The sequence below is a fragment of the Sander vitreus genome, chromosome 16 (genome assembly GCF_031162955.1).
Source record: "Sander vitreus isolate 19-12246 chromosome 16, sanVit1, whole genome shotgun sequence".
Taxonomy (NCBI): domain Eukaryota; kingdom Metazoa; phylum Chordata; class Actinopteri; order Perciformes; family Percidae; genus Sander; species Sander vitreus.
The window spans coordinates 16,295,106-16,310,953 of record NC_135870.1 but is presented as its reverse complement, the minus strand read 5'-3'; the positions used below and the strand labels follow the sequence as shown (position 1 = coordinate 16,310,953).

The 15,848-nt window shown below is 39.0% G+C and overlaps 1 protein-coding gene across 7 annotated transcripts in view; it reads right to left on the bottom strand.

Annotated features, from left to right (window-relative positions):
• Positions 1–15,848, bottom strand: part of rabgap1 (RAB GTPase activating protein 1) — a 75,881-nt gene that overhangs the window by 44,081 nt on the left and 15,952 nt on the right. For all 7 annotated transcript variants that reach the window (XM_078272096.1, XM_078272094.1, XM_078272098.1 and 4 more), the window contains 10 exons: positions 15,327–15,540; positions 15,008–15,182; positions 11,204–11,364; positions 9,285–9,395; positions 7,830–7,896; positions 7,638–7,740; positions 6,940–7,109; positions 6,559–6,727; positions 4,479–4,572; positions 1,712–1,862 (listed from right to left, as the gene is read on the bottom strand). In XM_078272096.1, the coding sequence (XP_078128222.1) occupies positions 1,712–1,862; positions 4,479–4,572; positions 6,559–6,727; positions 6,940–7,109; positions 7,638–7,740; positions 7,830–7,896; positions 9,285–9,395; positions 11,204–11,364; positions 15,008–15,182; positions 15,327–15,540 (1,415 nt within the window). The remainder of the gene's footprint in view (positions 1–1,711; positions 1,863–4,478; positions 4,573–6,558; positions 6,728–6,939; positions 7,110–7,637; positions 7,741–7,829; positions 7,897–9,284; positions 9,396–11,203; positions 11,365–15,007; positions 15,183–15,326; positions 15,541–15,848) is intronic.

Here is a 15,848-nt window from a genome sequence, read left to right as displayed (position 1 = left end):
CAAGCACAGGCTGAATATAGAAAGCACACAAAGTCAATTAGGAGCACATGAGTATGGTATGTACACATTTTGAAACAGGAGCTAACAAGGGAAAGAATGAATTAGTACATCAGCTTTAATTAGTACCAGAAATAATACCAACATCAATATGAAGTCAATTCTTTCCTAATTAACAGATATAATATTCTGAGTACCATTATATAATACATTTCAATACTCTTTTTCAACAGTTTAGAGCTATTTAATTAACAAGACCTTTTTGTGTCTTAGTTCTAGTTGGATTTCTTTTTCTTTCTTTTTTTCTTCTTTCTTTTTTTAATGAAAAAGATGTATCATCTTTCTCTCCTTTAACTGTTCTTGGCTACCTTTCCTCATCTTGTTCTAAGGTGACTAAATAAAACACGCAAATCGTCTGTCAGAGTCATGTAAAGCTGCACGGGTTCTCCACACTTTTCTCTGTGTGTTCGTTGGCTGACGTACAAACCTGGAATGCTTTAGTGCTTCTGCAGTTAACTCCTATCCAACTTTCTGCCCAATGGCCATCAAAACAGTGGCATTGTGATTCATAGTTATTGTTGTTTGACTGAAAGTTGAGATTCTATTCATACCATTTATGTTAATGGATAACAGTGTGGCTCCTAAGTGATTTTGGTGTAAATTTTCTATTTGAGTTTATCCTTTTTTTTTACTTTTACTATCTAAATTCTTTCATCATGACATACCAGAGATGTAAGGCAAAATAAAGAAAAAGTGCAAAGGCAGAGAGAGGAAAAGAGCAAAAGAGAAAGGAAGGGAGGATGGAAAGAGCAGAGTGGAGGGAAGGGCAAGACCAACATCTTGTCACCACCTGGGTCCCAGTTTGCTGCCTGGGGATGTTGCCTTTACATAAGAACACTGGACTGAGCTGCAGCCGAGAAAAAAAATTACATTGAATAACACACTGTTCTCAGCGCAAAGGGGGACTAACCATCTACAGCAGTGCCTTACACACATTGCAGCACAGACAGCCCTTCACAAGCACACGACGATTCTCCAACAAACGCTAGCTGTCATTTCTGACCATACATACAAACACAGGTCTGCAGAAAAGAGGCACACGAAATCATCATAATTGAATAATAATAAACAAAGTATCATTTTAGACCAACTATTAAATGTAGTTAAATAAAGGTAATTTCTGACCCAGGTCCAAGGCCTAGTCACGCTGATCACGTTTCGGACTCTTCTGACCTTTTTTCTTGACTTTTGCAGGCGGCTTAAAAAACACACTTAAAAAACACAGCCAACCTCATGAAATATGATACCTTACTATTAGAGGGTCATACGCAGGTAGTTACATATATATTGTCTTACTACGTCTACAACATTAGAGTTTTTATAAGAAGTTAAGAATTATTAATTTTAACAGAACCATTAACACACTTTGTTGAATGAATGTGTTTCAGTTTGAGAGATCAAATTACAGCCGAGTGTAAAAACAGACAGGACAAATCTGTTACAGGATAAAAGTATTTTTCAGTGATGGCTTCAACTTGGACAAAGGTTTAGAAATCATCAGAGGTAAGGTGCACAGCTAGCTGACACAAAAATTAGAGGAGCTTGTATTTGACTCATCTTGCTGAAAGACAGTTTACACCACCAACATTAGGGGATCATGGGACTTGTATGTCCTGGCCATCTTAACAAAGACAATAGTTTTGTGTGGTCTTACCTTTGTAATAAGAGTGCGGTACTCTTCTACCTGGTGGTCATTGTTATGGCAGCCTGCCAGGAGCTGCCACACCTCCCCACGGAGAGCCTCAGGGATGCCACTCCGTACCAAAGCTGGCAGCTGCCTGGGACGCACTGATAAGTTTAAATGCCTGTGAGAGGAGAGGAGAGGGGAGGGGAGGGGGAGTTAACCATCACAGTTTATCGAAGACATCCTAATTTTATGTCACAAGTTCCTGCACTGCAATTTTTCTGGGCACACCTGCCTACCCACAACAATGTTTTCATTGGCTCTAAATCGTTTCTAAAAAGAACCATCATAATCTCTACAGATGTTCAGCTGGGCCAAGATCAAGATCATGGGCCAAGTATAAGGATTTACATGCATAGTGGTCTAAAAAGTGCCAGTCCTACCTCCCACAAGGGATACAATCAATCAAAAGCTCAAATGTCACTGTCTCAGAATGTTAATTATGTGCTATTTTTGTACAGAAAACATAACAAATACCTTTTTTCTCTGACATTTGCACAGTAGTTTTGCTTTATTTTACCCCTGCACTATTTTTTAGCAGGATATGAAAACAATAGCTAATAGCAGACAATAAGCCAATAGAAAATTACAGCAACAATACACAAAGGCCAGTTTTAATGCCTTCCTTCCTCATCTTCACATTTGAATGTTGTAGCTGTTGGCGACACTGTATGCATCATAGAATGAACTCAGGCATCTGCCCGACAACTAGTGAGTAACAAAAACAGAATTAGAGCTATAGAGAGAAGGAGAAGGTGAACATGGAGGCACAGCTGTATCTACCTAACAACTATCGCCTGACTGGAGCCGATAGAAAATCCCTAACTGCCTGAAGATTCTCTCACTTTTCCCTCATTTATCATTTATCCCTCTCTATTTTCTGAGTTAGTTTGGTTTATTTGTCAGGTTATGCAATATGTGGCATTTTCTGTTGAGACTAAGAAAGGAAACAAAAGTATACTGTGCTTGCATGTGACGCAAGTAATGCCAGGCTTGGCCCTTAGGGGCATAAGATTGTAAAGGGCTTTCTGTGATTTGTCTCTCTGTGCCCCCTGAGCGTTGCATCCCACAATGCCACAGCACACACTCTCCAGCTCACACACAATATCACCAATCACTCGCAAAAAGCAAAGTATTATGACAGGCTAGTCTGAAGATTAAGAAGTGAGGCAAATACCACTGTGTCAACATTTGGCATTGTCAAAGGACATTATATACGTACACCCAAATATAGTAAGTAACAAAGAAGAAAAAAAGATTAATTTATTACAATAAACATATATGAGTTGAAACAAATCATTCATATAAACAGTATGTATTGTACAAATTCAACCAAATTATTGAAAATGAATTATACTGTTCTATTGAAAAACATAAATGAGAACAGACAGGGAGAAAGAGAGAGGCAAGCTATGCGTGAGTGCATGCGTGCGCGCATGCGCGTGTGTGTGTGTGTGTGTGCGTGCGTGCGTGCGTGCGTGCGTGCGTGCGTGTGTGTATGCGCAGAGCTTAACTTACAGCTAATTAAAGTCCGGGCAGTTTCAATTCAGTTCATCACAAGCTTTTGATTTAAAAAAAAAAAAAATGCAGTAATGGAAGAGGGAAGCTATCTTAATAAGCTGCTCAGGGCTCCAGACCAACTTTTTTTTGTGTCGCCCCTAGGGGCACAGGCAGAAAATGAAGGGCCGCACACCTTAAATCGACCTGTAACGCAATTTTTCACATTTTCCTCATTTTAACTGTTGATAAAGGCTTTGGTAATAAACACAAAAACTACAATGTGCCGTTTTAGTTTACAGTCACATTTTAATTGAATGGTGCTTAACAAATGCAAATTCAGAAATGTAAACAATTATTATTATTATTATTATCATCATACAGGCTCGCCCTCCCTCCTCTCCATCTTTTTTTTTGTTAACACTTCCAAGGAAAGGGGAGTATCTAACACCCAGCGTGGGAATGATTGAGTGATGAGTGAGCCAGAGACAGAAGAGCTCACAACACTCAAAACACACAAGCAATATTTGTTTTGACGAGGTAAATAGTTATATATTTGATCAGCAATTGTGTATTCAAACTCAAAAATAAAGTATCGTGCCGTTTGCTAATGTTCAGGCAAAGCAGCCTATATGTGCTTTTTTTCTATAGAAGTGGTCTCCACTGTCTACTGTGACACATCTCTACCTCTCACCCAGGTGAGGAAGCGGTACTGCGGTGGGTAGCAAATGTCGGAGCTAACATTAGCATTGATGTAAAAATGCAAATAAATCAGTGAATGCACAGGCAATTAAGTGATATCCCTGCAGTTGTGGTGTTGGAATAAAATTCAGTCCCTTTTTGTTTGAGACCGAGACAACACTGAGTAAAAATGTGGTCGATTTTATGATGAGACCGAGTACTACAACACTGACAAGGGCTACCGGCGCTCGCAGACGGGGGTTGAGACCATAAACAAAGTGGGGGGAAATAGAGGGCTAACGTAAGGCTAAGGCTAACTCCTTATCGGCTATCACTATGCAGCATTTTCCTCGCCAATGTACAATCTTTAGCAAACAAAACAGATTAACTTTGGCTGCCAGCTAATCACCGGTTTGCAGTAGCTTGTTTCAAGCTAGAGACACATTCGATTAGCATGAAAACATATCCCAGAGAACGATCGACTCGGTACACATATGTTATTAACCCCTAGGTTCATATTGCGCCGGAATCGTCCTTTAACGAGGGAACAAAGCCTTACCATTTGGATAACAAGTCCCCCCAGGTCTCCAGGATCTTCTCTGCACACTCCTTGGAAACATCACCTGACCCGCTGAGTAAAGGCTCATCATTATCTGGACACAGAAGGTACAAACACAAAGTAAGATCCCTTATTGTCATTTTTCTTCTTCTTAGATTTGCCCTTTAAATGCCCCAGATTACACACAATTTACCAGAGCTAATGCATGTGAAATGAAATAAATGTGAGGACTTAAAAGGTATTATATGCTGTATATTACTAAAAAAACATGACCCACTAGAAATGTGTGACAGTGTCTGTATCTGCAGAGACCCTGTATTTTCTCTTTTCATCTTATTTTGCTGTATTCAGGACGTTTATGAGCACCTTTGGGTCCCACGTTGAGTGTGTAACCCCCAGCCAATAACAGCATGCAGGGTGTGCAGCCCTTTCTCATTCCCAATACCGTCGCTTGGTCACACCCTCTGGCATCTGATACCGACGCACAAGACACCCTTTAACATATTATGATACAAAGCGGCGGGATTTGACGAAGAACGGGTTGTTACATCGCTGTGTGCTTTTATGCGTTTCCCCTGCTCCTGGTCTCTCTCCTATGCTGTGCTGCGTCTGTTTGACTGAAACACACACACATGCAGCGATAAGATGAAGCTCTGCATTCAAACAAAACCCAGGAATGCAGCACCTTCCCGCAGGGTTGTGCGGAGGTGTATGTTTATTTGTGCTTTAGAACAAAACCAGCGTAAAACAATCAGAAAAGAACGTTTTATTCCTCTGATTGACTGCTTTCTTCACGCTAACGGTGCTGCCTCTCATCCTTCACCCTCTAGCTCACTCGACCAACTCTGCTCTCTCTCTCTCTCTCTCTCTGGCTCGTTGAGCCGGGGCCAACTTTGAATACTGTGTTTACAAACACCAACCAACACAAATTTTACTTTTAAGATGTCAATTGTTTCCTCATTAAAAGAGATTGGTGTTTTAAGTCAGCCACAAACCTTCTACTTATTGGTGTTACCAAGATGGTGCCTAAATGTACATACTGCACTTAAAGACACTTTGTTTTTAAGTGCATAATGAAACGTTTATATCACAGGCTGTGATCATCTGGTTTGATGTTTTGTGATGTTGTATACTGTATGTTTTGTGGTCTTCTGCATCTGAGCTATGGTCATGATAATATTGAACTTGAACAACAGCTCTCTAAATAGATGATTTTTTTTTTTTTGGATAAACTACATGCCTACCTAGCTGTGGAATTTCATGATCTAAACAAATTGTTGGGTCTTTTGGTTCAACTTTTTATGCTATCAGCTAAAGAAATGTTACTATCTCTATGTACTGTGGTATCTAAAGTGTGGACATGCAGTCCAAAGAGTGAGATCAAACTGTACCAAAGGGCCAATATACCAAAGACTAACGACTAACGCACTAACACACACACACACACACACACACACACACACACACACACACACACACCTGGGTAAGTAGTCTGTGAGGATACAGTACAAACGGTTCTGTAACACAGCGTCTGATCTCCCATGGGATTTTGAGAAACACAAGTCTATATCTGGTACAGCTCCACAGGGTAGAGTTTGAATTTGTATCAGTCATCAAGTCAGGGTATAAATGTAAATGTTAAACGCTAAATATCAGCATAACCTTGTTAAATGTCATGCTGCTGGGGAGTAATACTTTTATTATTGTGTTTTGGAGGTGCATGCTTCTGAATGAGCAGAATGCTGATAAAGGGTACCACAATGTTTCAGCATTCCAGATTAAAAGAGTAAATTTATATTATCTTGCCAGTTAAGTGTCTGCTTTGAGGCTGTTTATGTGTCTGACAAGTTCAAACTATTTGCATATGGTTCTGCTAGGCAGGCTTCTTCTGTGGTTCTATGTGGTCATGTTTGCAGAGAATATTTTCATATGGCTTACATAAATAAATAATACCCTTTGCTATATCAGAAATTTGATTTTCTAATAACATACTTGCTATCCTTCTGTATTGTGTGCCTTTAATAAAATAAGAATCCCATAAGAGGTGACTAAGTGAAAAAGTAAGACAGTATCCAATCACCTTCCTCTTCATCATCCTCAGGTGGTGAAGGGACAGTGGTACCAGTCCCGGTGGGCAGGATGCCGGGACTAGCTGTGGTCTTCCGTTTCTCTCTCTCAGTCTCGCTTTCCAAACTCACCACCTCATAAAGTGTGTCGGAGGCAGGACTCTTACGCTCCTTACGCTCCATCTGAAGAGAGATGATTGGTTGGTAAAAACATATATCACATTTCTTTTCTTTTTTTCTTTAAATATTACTTAGCAATTACAAAATCACAGTTTATCAACAAACTGATTGTGTTGATCATTGCAGGTCACAGCTGATATATGGTGCAATTCACAGAGACCATCACTTGAATTGATTTAATCACAAATGGAAAACTGTGCAATGACTTGACATACCTGTCGTAGTTTAAGGTAGAAGGTCTCAGTGTAGTTACGCTTGCTGAAGGGCCAGAACAGCCTGTCATTCGGGGAGCAGACTCTGACCCTCGTCTCCAGCAGAAAACGGACTGGCTCCTCCACCTCTGTGATCACCAGGTCCACTGCTGTCGTCATGTACATGAATTTATCTGGAAAAACAAGAAAATGGCTAAAATGTTATTTCCCAGTATTTGATTCCCCTCTATGCACCATCTATAAAAAATACATATTTAAACCAAACCCTGTAACTGTGTGACTTATGAGAACATTGTTCATTGATTTTAGAGACTAATTGTTTGAAGGTAGATTGGTGGTGTAGGTACAGCAAGATAAGGATGGAACAAAGTCAGTGCCTGGGTCAATTGGTTTTTCATTATAAATTGTTCTGCTACATGTATCTGTCATCTGTTCAAATATTGTAGCTTCTGCATTGTATGCAACATTATTTTTTAACAGGGATGTCAATTTTTTAAAGTACAGTTTCCATGCCTATTTAGTGTAGCTATAATATTACAATAAATTGCTCTTTCACAGCTTGATTTGTGCAACCAGCGGGAAGTGATTTTCACACTTGGAATTGTGTTAAATATTAGTGTGAAAATATGTGTGACTAAACAAACCAAGGAAATAATAACTGTTGAAAATCATTGCGTTTTATGTGAATTTTTGGCTGTTACCTTTGGGCGTTTCCTCATTCACAGGCTGGAACTGAGGCGTTTTGGGGTTCCAACTTCCTGTGATGATGTAAGACTTCCCGTCGGAACTCTTTCCCATTGACTCCTGGAGGGGCACAAGTTTGAGGAAGTTAGCAAACACACACAAACACAAAATGACACACATACTGTACACACATAAAAACAGTCACCCACCAGATCTAGCAGGTGCATGTCGCTGTTCTTCACATTTTTCCCTGGGCTGAGCAGGAGGCCGAAACACCTGGAGAGGAGACAAACATGAGCACACAACACACACACACACACACACACACACACACACACACACACACAAGAGAGAGAAAAAAAAGTGTAATGAATAGGATAATATAAGACAGAAGTGAGAGAGAAAAAAGAAAGAACAGAGTGAGAACAGGAACCAGACACAGAACAATAAATCTTCATATATATATATATATATATATATATATATATATATATATAACCATCACATGTTACCGCAAATAGCTTCCTGGACTGAACCTCTAACACAGACCAGAACATGGAGAATATTAAACACAGCCCTTCAATCCTTACCTTCTCTGGGTTCATTAAACAATAACAAACCACTGTGAAAATGGAAGTCCACAAAAAGGTGATGGAATGTTTACATTTTAACTGATTTATCAAACAGTGGAAAATGAGGAGCCTAGGAGACAGACTCACATCAATCACAGTCTTAAAACCGTGCCGGAACACTTCAAACCTGAACGCAACCCTAACCCGACACACGGATGTAAAGATGTTCACCGGTGTGTGTTTATCAATTATAGTTGAGTAAATGGAGGATGCTCAGTCCGTCTGACAGATGCTTGACAGATTCTCTCCTTAGACATTTTCCTTTTAGGAGAATTCCAAAGTGACAAAAAATAGTAAGTTATATCCTCCATTCACTTGGTTGTTTACATTAATCTAGATTATTTTTGCATGCTTTAATCATGTTTAGAGATCTATCTGTTGTCTTAGTTGGAAAAAAAGAAACTATTATTCATCAAATAGAATCATACAGTACAATGTAGTGAAATTTAATCTCTGCACTTAACCCATCCTAAACCTTATGAGCAGACAGCGACATACAGCGTCCGGGGAGCAACTTGGGGTTCAGTGTCTTGCTCAAGGACACTTTGGCATGTGGCCGGAGGAGCCTGGGATCGGACCACCAATCTTGTGGTTGAGGGCTGACCCACTCTACCTTTGAGCCACAGCCAGTATTTCAGAATAAATCTTCTTTAAAGAAACAACTCGCACATCCAAAAATTCTTCTGTGCAGGTGAGTTGGAAAATATCATCAACTTGGAACAAAGGAAAAAATCCTGCACACTGCTCTTGCTATAACATCACCATTTATTTACAGAAAACGAACGTTTTGGTCCATCCATACCTTCATCAAGAGTATAAAGAGAGTAAAAGGGTTATTTCTGTTGAGAATGAGAAAAAAACTTAAAAGAGCACAAGGAGCTGACAGTGTCTTTTAATGAACACTTCCTATAACGATGTTATATCTTATCTGAATAACAAAAAAACAATCAACATTCAGTAGACCTATGGCACTGTTTATTAAACTGTGTGTGTGTGTGTGTGTGTGTGTGTGTGTGTGTGTGTTTTTTTTACCTCTCAATAGCCAGTTCCTTATTGGATGTCTGCTGGACATAAATGACAATTTTCTTATCCATTCCTGCACGCAGCTTGAAGCTCTGCTTGTCCTTGTCTTTTGCTACAGCACTGAATATGTGAAAACAATCATTATTACCCACATTTCAACAGCAGAAACATCATCAATAGAAAAAACAGAGATGAATGTGACAAAAGCATACTTAAATGTTTGTAGCAGATACAGTGCAGTGATATGTTTAAAAGTGACAAAGCAAGGCAGATTTACTATCATTAGAAAATAACTCAATGACATTAAAGATCATTTTGGGAATATTTGACCACAGGCTGACTGGACAGGTTGTTTATGTCAGAACTGGGAAGAAAAACAATAATCTTGCCGTTTCTACATTTGATACAAACTGACACATACTGTACAATTAAAGCAACAACCCTAACCCTTCTTTTACTAGACAACTAGACCAATGAAATACATGACTAATCAATTTGAAAGAAAAAGAAAGACCATGGCTCATATTCAGAATAGACTCATTTCTCATAATAAAAGCTTAGGAAAACATTAAGTCCAAGGATTCTTGAATTTAAGACATATCCATTAAGCTATTTGAAATATATTGCAAATATGATTTCAGGCAGTGCTCAGATCACAAAAACGTGTCTCTTTGTGAAAAGGGACTTAATGTACTAGTTACTAGCTTAGTCAACTATGCTATCAAACTGAGTCACGGTTCTACACTGTAACTAGGTCCTCTGAATGCAGATAAACAAGCTTGTTTGCACCCTTTTAAAGTAAAAAAGTATTTAAATATTCTAACTATATAAAGTTCATATAGAGCATTCTCTCCATAGCTTATTTCCACAGGGAAAGAATGGTTTCACACAAAAACAGTAATGTACTTGCATGTGAGCGCTGCATGTTTGCTTAAAAGTCAGCACAGTAAAAACAATCAACAGAGAGCTAATGAGGAGGAAATATGTGCTGGCTATAAATAACCAGAGGCATACTTTTAGTTTGTTTTGTTTTCCAAATAAGTATCTAGGGCTGTTTTTTAGCACAAGGAAGTGACTCAGTAGTATGGGAAAACAAAATAAAAAAGGTCAGGGAAGATGGGTTGAACAGAGCAAACAGAGGAACTTTCTGTTGGCTTCTCTATCAATGCGTGAAAAATAGTGTAATTTTAATCTATAAGAGTGGTCACAATATCAGTTTACTGTGAGTCAGGAAGGAATCTACAGTCCCTCTTTTTTGTCTGTGATCCTCAGTGATTTAAAAAAACAAACATTTTACAGTTACTTCCATAATGTTCACGTTTCATTTACTGACAAATTAATTTTGTATATAGGCCAATGGTGCTTCCCTCGTGGGTAGTATGTAACCCACATGCTGTCCACCCTGGAAAGGTTTGTGACTTCTGTAACTAGATCACCCAAAAGTGTGCTAACTTTAAACACTTAATCCCCAAAAGTGGGGCTGCATGTGCCTGTGTATATGTGCAGATAATTTGGTGATGAAGTTGGATCATTTAGTGGCCATTTTTATTCAATGCTCATTTAGTAGTTTGTAAAAAATAGTGGTGCCACTGATGATGATGATGTTTAAGGTTTCTATACATTTTCCAATTTTTCAAAATGTCATACGTTACTGTTAGTCGATTAAAGCTTGTATTCAATAAAGTTCTGATGACTAGACAGTATGCCCACATCTATGGGACATAAAGTTTTTCTTCTCTGGCAAAAGTCACAATAGACTCAACAAAAACAAGTTCCATGTGTTTACAGACTTCTATGCATGTCCAAAGTATTTTAAGACATTGCATTACATATTAATATTTCACAATTTATACAACTTTGTAAGCATCATAAATGATGATTCCATGCTCTAAACACTGAAATGCATTATGAGTGAATGCATGTCTTACCTGAAAGTACCCTTGCCATCATCCTCTTTGATTTCCAGGCTGACGGTAAAGGTAAACAAGTCACTGTCAGGGGTGAGTGGAGCAGGCTGCTGAGATGACAGAACTGCCTTCTTAGCTGACCGCCGAAATGCTGTGGCAAAGCTGTACAGTATTCTACTCACCTGCAGGAGGAAGGTAAACACACATAAATCGAATAAATCGAATAATACAGATATACAATTCAATAATTTATTCAATAATTAAATAACCTCCACATCCACAGACCTGGTTTTGAGCAGTTTAATGTAGGAACTATTTTCTTTCTACCAAACTACAACCATCAACCATGTCACGATGCAGAAGTCCCTCGTGGTCCGAGATTCCAAGCTTGTGGAGATAAGTTGCTAACCAATACTGCTAGCTCACCTGAGCTAGCTAATGTCACAGCTTAGCCAAGGAGGACGCCATTGATGTTTACATCTTACGCTGTCACAAGCATGAGCCTCTCGTCCATGAGTTTGCATCTTCTGTAGCTGAAATGTGTTGTGGACCATAAAATGGGAGTTTTCAAAGCCACTAGGCAAAATAATCAGTACTGAATACTGATTAGTATTGATTAAAAACTTCCCCAAACCTCTGCAGATCTGTAATGCCATTTTGCAATATTGGGCACTAAAAAGCTTACCTAATGACCCACAACTCTACTGAGAGCAGATCCTCAAAACTATTCACGTTTTTTTTTATTTTACTGATTCACATTTGCCAGTGGTTTTGGATCATCTCTACGTCTGGTAAACAGCAGAGCCTGGGGTTTTTTTTTTTTACTAAGAGGTGGTGTGGAGAAACTGCTGTTATCAATAAATAACACTCTTTTGTTTTTTTTCCAAGGCCAGAGTATAAAGCAGCTCCTAAGCTCTCCTACAAAAAGCCTTTGTTATGTTCTCTGTAGCAACAGGGGGTTTGTTAATTGACAACGGGGGATGTAAGAGATGGGCAATAAGTGGAGTTAGATGGGGGTCCCCCCTGCATGGATTAAATTATAATGTATAACACAGGAGAATTGTTGTTTTGTGAGGTTACATTCAATGCTAGAGTCAAAATGGACCAGTTTCGACTGTCTACAAATAGCCTTTTTATTCTTTGTGTGCAGTGTAAAGGTGCTCTATTAGAAATTGGACAGTTGTACTGCAAAAATATCAATACTGGCTGATACTGTCTGCTTCTCTTATAACAAGAGAAACATTATCCCACTCTGTCTTTGTAATGTAGTTTTTTTTCCAGGAAAACTGTACCCCACACAAAAAATAAGGCAGATTAATGCATTAATATCTAGAAAACAGCACTTGATTCCACAAAAGCTGTCAAACTAACTTATTTCAATTATGGACAAGGAGAGTTGTTTTATCCCACTCATGTTTTCAAGTATTTAAATTTTGTTGTTGCTTTTTTAGCATTAGCATTGCTTGTTTGCAGTGTAATTAAAATCTAAATAGAGAAAAAAACCGATTAAGTTTTAACCTTTTCTCTGAACGCTGGAGTTTCATCCAAAGGGTCTGTCCCCTGGTCATTTTTGTACTTAATGCAAAGTCAGAAAAACATTTTAAAATATGTCAAATAAACTGTAGAGGAAATGTTTAAATGTTACTGTTTTTACCCTGAAATTTCTTATGAAATGTTATTACATGAGGTGTTTTGGATTTGGAATCAGCCTTTATCTAAAACTGCCATTAAAGATCTGGAACTTGTTAAGTTTGATGTTACATTGTTTTACTTCCCATATAGGATATTCTTGTTTTTCCAACTTGGCAGCATTATCTTTATTTGCATACTGACATGAAGCTTTGAGACATTTTTAACTGATGTCACGCCAACAATCTGTAACCCTCAACATGTGATTTAATTCGTGTTAGGAACCCAGACCATTTGAGTGTAACAAATCTATTGAAACCATACCAATTTTAACAGTACAATATATGGATCGCTGGAATGGAGAAGCAAGGTTATGGGCACAAAATGGAGGCGTTGGGTATAAGAGTTAGCAGGGCTTTACATCACCATCAACACCAGATAACTGGGAATTGTTAGAATCTAGCCTCAAGGCCTGACTAAGAGGTCTGGCACAAAGGGGGTGGAGTAAGGCTGAGGAGGTGGTTTGATTTATACATGAACAGTTCAGCTCCAAAATCCACAAATCTGAAACAGAAATTACTCTGAATCTCCAAAAAAGCATATGATTACAAAACCCGAGTTAAGCTAAGTACTTACAGGTATAAGGTCAATAAAAGGTCAATAAAAGAAGGAAATTAATTTGCCCTAAGTTTGTTATTTCTCTTTCAAAATGGTAATTTTTTTTAAATTGGGTAAAGAATACTTCAGATGCTACTCGCAATTTGATTAAATAATTGGGTCACTTGCTAAAAGCAAATGAGACAGCAAAGGCAAAAAAGGCAATTAATAGTTTTAGCCAAACTGTGACAGCCTGCCACAAGGTTACCTCAGTACAGATCTGAAAGTTTGTGTGGGTATGCAATCAGAATATTAATTTTAAAGCGATGAAATGGATGAATATATACAGGTTCAAGAGATCTTAGCAGTTATTTACAGTGGATTTGAGGCTAATGTGAGACATCACTAGAGCAGCTTTTTACTGAAGAAGTAGGCAACAAATGGACTAACTCAATCCAACCTAATAGTGCAAATGAGAGGCCCAAATAAAAGCTGGAGACATTGAACATTGGTTTGTTGCTGTGGTTTGGAAGTAAGTGAAGGCCTAGTGAAAGAGGAAGACTGTGGGGAAGAGGAGGGAAGAGAGAGCCTAAGACAGAGATGTCCAGTTGCAAAGTGTGTGTGTGTGTGTGTGTGTGTGTGTGTGTGTGTGTGTGTGTGTGTGTGTGTGTGTGTGTGTGTGTGTGTGTGTAATGGGTAGTTGTCTGGGATAGCAGGATGATGTGGGACTGATAAAGTAGCATCTGTCTGGGGGCTCTTAGTGACATCGAAGGAGAGTGCTTCCATTGGGAGGGGGGGGTCACTGAACACTGAAGCAGCACTTTAACCCAGTTTCATGACTGGATTCCCTATTCTCTTCTTTAATATTACTGCTGAACCTACTGTATATAAGCAATGACATTGCCTCTTCCCTATACATTTGCATGGGGGATTGCATGTACTTTGTGTTTGTGTATAGTATGGAGTACATGTGCATTGCAGTGCATGACATAATCCCTTGGGGACCACTGATGAAGCTCCCGCACTGTTGCTGAACCCTGGGGGACAGGCTACAGGGTGAACACTTTAAGACAAGGACAATCAGAATACTGCTGACAATATGAGTGTGTACACATGTATATACATGAGTTAAAGAGACAGAAAAAGTGTGGGGGAAAAAATGTCATGTGAAACGCAGAGCATTTATAAGCTTTTGCTCCCCCTTTGGGTCACTATCTGAATAGCAGTAACATTGCTTGTTACTGTTTTTCTTTTGGTATGTGTAAGATTGTGCTAAAAGATAGGTTCACAATTATTCAAGTATGACTTAAAACAATAGCCAGGTGCCCAAAATGAACATTAATACAGGTTGCGCTTGCTGTAATCATTCATTCTATTCATACTGGCCTTTAAAAGATCCCTTACTAATGCACTTCTTACTGCAGTTTATCTGAAGCTATAGTTTCCATTAAAAACACAGTGGATATCTTAATGGCTACTGTTTTAGGACTTTAGGACGAAAATTGTGAACCTATTCATTAAATGTGTCTTCAATAAACATAGTTACACATAAATGAAACAACAATCAATCAATCAATTAATTAATGATTGAATCCCCACCGCTTCTTGGATTTGGCAGCGGAACACATGGATCCTGAAGATCTCAGCATTGTAGTGGCTCTCAGTGAAGGCAAAGCAGTCACTCTCTGGTGTGCCATCATGGCCTCGCACACAGAACAGAATCTTGTAGATAGGGTAGTTGGCGATCTCTGTACTGGTGTTGGGGTCCAGCAACCTGTTAGAATATCAATAACATTTTTTGCCATTTGATATCTTCAAAGTTGCTGCGTTTGTGTACTGTGCGTATGACATGTAACTGAACATTGAGTGCAACAGTGCACAGTAGAACTGGAACCAATAATCCATATGTTTCCCATACCTGACAGTGCCTTCGGACACGCCTGGCACGGACAGTGTGACATCCAGGGGGAGTTGGCACTGCCCTCTGAGGATACTCATCATACGAAGGGCCTCCACCTCACTGCGGGGGGCGTTGACCGAGGCACACCCAAGATATGTCAGCTGGCTGAACACAACGCTGTCTTCATCTTGGATGGGACTGCCAGGACTGCCATCTGATGATGATTCATCTCCTGCAAAGTGGCAATGGATTGGGAGAGGGGTGGAAAGAAGAGTAGAAGAAAGGAAAGGCAAAGGATTTGCTTATTTTCTAACTCCTATCATGATTTTATGGTTGTAGATCAACATTATTGTCCTCATCTAACATAAGCTTACTTGCCTTCTGCAAAGTAGAAATGAGGTGAAGTAGCCGTGAGATCAACAGTTTTGTCAATCAGTGAAATTGAACACTGAAGCAGCACTTTAACCCAGTTTCATGACTGGATTCCCTATTCTCTTCTTTAATATTACTGCTGAACCTACTGTATATAAGCAATGACAT